Source organism: Rutidosis leptorrhynchoides, chromosome 2, assembly GCF_046630445.1.
Source record: "Rutidosis leptorrhynchoides isolate AG116_Rl617_1_P2 chromosome 2, CSIRO_AGI_Rlap_v1, whole genome shotgun sequence".
NCBI classification, from domain to species: domain Eukaryota; kingdom Viridiplantae; phylum Streptophyta; class Magnoliopsida; order Asterales; family Asteraceae; genus Rutidosis; species Rutidosis leptorrhynchoides.
The window spans coordinates 656,538,545-656,542,943 of record NC_092334.1 but is presented as its reverse complement, the minus strand read 5'-3'; the positions used below and the strand labels follow the sequence as shown (position 1 = coordinate 656,542,943).

The following is a 4,399-nucleotide window of genomic DNA, read 5'->3' as shown; positions in this document are numbered from 1 at the left end:
TTACATTGATGGGTTTGTAGCTCTTGTTATTCTTTTGTCTTTTCGACATTATTCATCGTTCCCTTTAAGGTTCTTTGTTTGTTTTTGTCAGGGTCGTTTCGCCCTCAAATAGCTTTCAAGTTTTGTTTTCTCTTTAATTTGCTATCTAACTGGGAGACAAATTGGGGCATTTCTTTGTTTTTTATTTGAACGATGGTTAAGAGTTACTGACAATGGTCCGAACGCGATGTTGGAACTCATCTAATTATATCCCTGAACGAACATTACAGTCCTACACTTCTACCGCCTTTAACGAGAGAACTTCCACGACGAATCCATACGAAAATTGCGTGTGGTAGAACCCCCACGGGTAAGACTCAAATGCATAGAGGTTTGAAACCTCGAGGACCATGAAATGAACAGGTAACTACAAGAACAATATATTTTGCAAACATGATAGTCGAACACTTGATCTCTCTTAAGGGAAGTCAGATTACAGTCAATTCACCAACACCTTCCAGTGACATTTCTTCATCCTTTTTTATTGGCTCTTTCGTCGGTTGATAAAAGCTCTGTTTGTCAAGAAGTTAAAGTTTTTTATGAAAAAATCAATTTTATTAATATTAATTAAATAAATAAAATATTTTTTTTATTTTATTGTTTCAAGAATAAAGGAAGAAAACTTTATCCGTTTATATTTAAAAAGTTAAAATTTGATGATTAGATTAAAAACAAATTTTTGTGACTCAAAATTAAACAACAACAACAAAACCCAATCCCACGTGAGTGGTGTATGGGAGAGGTGAGATGTAGACAATCTTTCTCCTATCCGAGAATAAAGACAAGTCATTTCTCTACCCAGAGTGAAAACACTTTTAAGAGTAGAGAAAGTCATCCCTTTCTCTATTCGACGGATAAAGAGATTGCTTCCGTGAGGACCTCCGAACTTTAAGTAGGAAAAAGTTTTTTTTAAAAAATAAAAAGACTAAAATAAAAATAGTATAATAATAGATGCCATGAAAATGGTAAAATCAAATTTTCATGAGTTTTAAATCCTGTCTAAAATTTAATTTAGACTTTAAGAGTCGGTTAATTCGCTAATAAATAAAAAATTGTTGTTGACTCAAAATTAAACTTGTATCAAACTTTGGGGGACTTTTGTTGAATATTTTCGTATAGCAGATCAAAGACACTAAAAGTCAAAATTGGTCAAAAATTCAACCTTCAAACCTGAAACGTTGTGCAACTGGTTTTACAAAATCAACATAAACAGGTTGATCATTTCCCTTCTCACTGCTTGATTCGCTCGAAAAATGGTAATCTCAAACACTCGTTTGATCTAAAACCCTAATTTAGTTTCAGTTTTAATAATTTCTACATATTTATATATAATTATTAATGTTGTATAAATATATACAGATCCGATTCATTTTGCTGCAAAACAGGCAAGGGAAAACTCGCTTAGCTAAGTATTACATTCCTCTTGAAGAATCTGAAAAGCATAAAGTTGAATATGAGGTCAAAATTAATTTTGACTTGTTTTTCCTTTAACGTAATTTAAACCTAAATTTTATATGTGAATTTTGTTATGTATATTTGTTTAGGTTCATCGGTTGGTTGTAAACAGAGATCCTAAATTCACTAACTTCGTTGAGGTAATTGGTCTTTCTTTTATCATCTTTTATTTTGGATTTATGAAATAAATTACTATAAATTAGGGTTGTATATTATGTGACCTTTTAGAATTTTAAATTTTAGGGTTATGGTGTAACAATTGTCTTTATATGTATCTATATATGTATCGTATGATACCGTTTTGTGAAACGCCTCAAGAAAATTAGAAACTTGAAACTGTAATTTGTGATTATTGAGTTGAATGAGCTTATACGATTGCAAAGGTACTTACTTTACAGCTATTACATGTTCTATAATCCAAATGCATTATTTGTCTTTGTGAATCATATTCTTTTATGAAGTTTAGGTTGTTGTTGATGATGCTTATTATGGTTTTGATAGACCGTAGGCTTTTTTTTTTTTTTTTTTACGGGAACGAAAAGTTTTTGTGACCTAATTTTAGCTGTGTTAACATGGTGTTGATGGAAGTTAATATCTGTTTCTGATTGCAGTTCCGTACACACAAAGTTATCTACAGGCGATATGCTGGACTGTTTTTCTCACTTTGTGTTGATATAACCGATAATGAGCTTGCGTATCTGGAGGGGATCCACTTATTTGTTGAGATACTTGATCACTTTTTCAGTAACGTATGCGAACTTGATTTGGTTTTCAACTTTCATAAGGTATACAAAGTTCGTGTTGCTGATCCTATTTTTTTTTCTTCTTGTTAGTGCTTCTAGTAGGAACATTTTCGTGCTTTATTTATTGACAAATGTTTCTGAATTAATAAAGACTATGGCTTCCTGTATTTACATGAATAATTTTGGTCATTGTATGCGTTTTATTATAATGTTTTGGTTTTTGTTAAATATTTAAAAGTTAATATGTAGTAGCCTTTTTATCCTAAGACAAAAACTATCCTATCAAAAATCTCAAGGAAATGAATACCTTGAGGATGGTAAGTCAGTACTTTTGGCTTTTTATGCGACGTTTTATAGTTTGTTTTTGTTAAAAAATAACAATAATTGGTTATATAGCTTATGCTTGTTTTTTTTGTATGAAAAGGTTTACCTGATATTAGATGAGTTCATTCTTGCTGGAGAGTTCCAAGAAACTAGCAAGAAGGTATTTATTCTGCTTTCTTTTATACGAAATTATCATTATTATCATTATCATTATATTGTTAGCGTATAGTTATATTTTTATTATATTCCTAGCACTATCAGAGGGCAATCTTGACCCATTTACTCATTTGCTAATGTATCGTTCGAGCTGGCAACTGTTTTATTTAAAATCTACCATTAAAAAATGTAGCTAAAACTTTATAATGCATACCACCTCCTAAATCATTGTATTCCAATATTCAGATTATCCCTTTTATAATATTGTTTCATTAAGTTAAACTTGTTTCCTGACCATTATGTGTTTGTCTCCTGTAATGATTAGGCCTTTAATACTAATCTTTATTTTAATTTTAATTAATAGGCAATTATAGAAAGGATGGGAGAACTGGAAAAACAGGAGTGACCTGCACCTTCTGGTGACTGTTTCCGAGCTAGTGTTTTTGTTCGGGTAATCAAGCGTGGCTTCTGTTTTTAGTCTTTTCGATACCGTTACTATGGTTTGTGCATTAGTTACGGCATCTATATCATTCATCATTGATGAAATATCATTTTGTTCAGCGTTTTGTGATTGTAATTGATTTGGTTTAGACTATTGCACCTCTAAATTTTGTAAATGAAATGTTGTATACAGTCATTTCCCACTTTTTATGAGTATCTGTTGAATCAGTTGTTAATAAAATACAGCCATTGAGTATCTGTTAGAATTATTGCTATGGAAATTGATTTGTTCTTCAGTTAACAATTTGAGATAGTGTATAAACATGTTTATAACAACTTTTTCTCTCTAAAACTTACAAACTCAACTTCAGTGTTGGGCCACTCTAGAAATGCAAACCTTCTTTCTTATCAAGGTCACTGATTTGCATCTTCCCATTGTAGCAAAAATTCTCCATTGAAGAACCTAAAACAGGAGCCATTGTGTCTTCATGTTTTGTCTATAGTGTTGTCAATATTGATGGCAGCAAGTAGTAGTAAATTGGATAGGCAAATACTATTGTTGTTTAAACATCTGAGACTGGCAATGACATATTTGAAGAGTAATGATTTATCCTCCTAATTTATTACTGAGTATCTTAATTATCATCTTAACAAGTAATTATACATGACAAGACTTTCTAATAATAGAAAGAAAGAGAATTGATACATGACACATGTCAAGAATTCAACGTGTTGGGAGGATTGGATTATTAGGCAGGAGAAAATATCATTTTCCAATTTGTAATGTGGCTCCTCCTGTGATCATAAAGACGTTAAATTAGCAATAAAATGACTAATGTAAATGTGAACCGGGACTTTCTTTTGTGAATGCGCCGGTTGAATCGAAGATGGTTCTACTTCTGAAGTTACGTTGATAGCAGAGTCAGTACGCGTTTCAGCCAATGCAAATAAAGCTTGGGCTGCTTCTTCGTCTTCTTTACTCATTACATTATCTTTCAAACCTCTACATTCCTCCTGTATATAAAATGTAGAAATACATTTTATCGGTTTTTGTATTATGAAACTATAAAAGGCTTTTGGAGCCTGAGATTACTAACCTGAGAAGCTTTTTGTTTCTTTGTGCAGTATTTCGGTCCATTTCGTGAATCGGGTATTTCACTCTTTATTGCAGTATAAGTAATCCCTTCATGATTTGAAACATTCAGCATCAGAGGATCAATAGCAGCGGCGAAACTACATGG

At 31.8% G+C, this 4,399-nt stretch overlaps 1 protein-coding gene across 1 annotated transcript; it reads left to right on the top strand.

The window, feature by feature from the left end:
* Positions 1 to 1,190: 1,190 nt before the first annotated feature.
* On the top strand, positions 1,191 to 3,400 carry LOC139893824 (AP-2 complex subunit sigma-like). Its single transcript, XM_071877013.1, has 6 exons — positions 1,191 to 1,295; positions 1,399 to 1,497; positions 1,584 to 1,634; positions 2,106 to 2,279; positions 2,662 to 2,721; positions 3,082 to 3,400. The coding sequence occupies exons 1-6, from the start codon at positions 1,293 to 1,295 to the stop codon at positions 3,121 to 3,123; spliced, it is 429 nt and encodes a 142-aa protein (XP_071733114.1). The 5' UTR covers positions 1,191 to 1,292; the 3' UTR covers positions 3,124 to 3,400.
* The last annotated feature ends 999 nt before the right edge of the window (positions 3,401 to 4,399 follow it).

Coding starts and splice junctions, on each gene's coding strand:
- LOC139893824 (XM_071877013.1), top strand. Junction 1,635..2,105: donor AATTCACTAACTTCGTTGAG/GTAATTGGTCTT, acceptor TTCTGATTGCAG/TTCCGTACACACAAAGTTAT. Junction 2,722..3,081: donor TCCAAGAAACTAGCAAGAAG/GTATTTATTCTG, acceptor TTTAATTAATAG/GCAATTATAGAAAGGATGGG.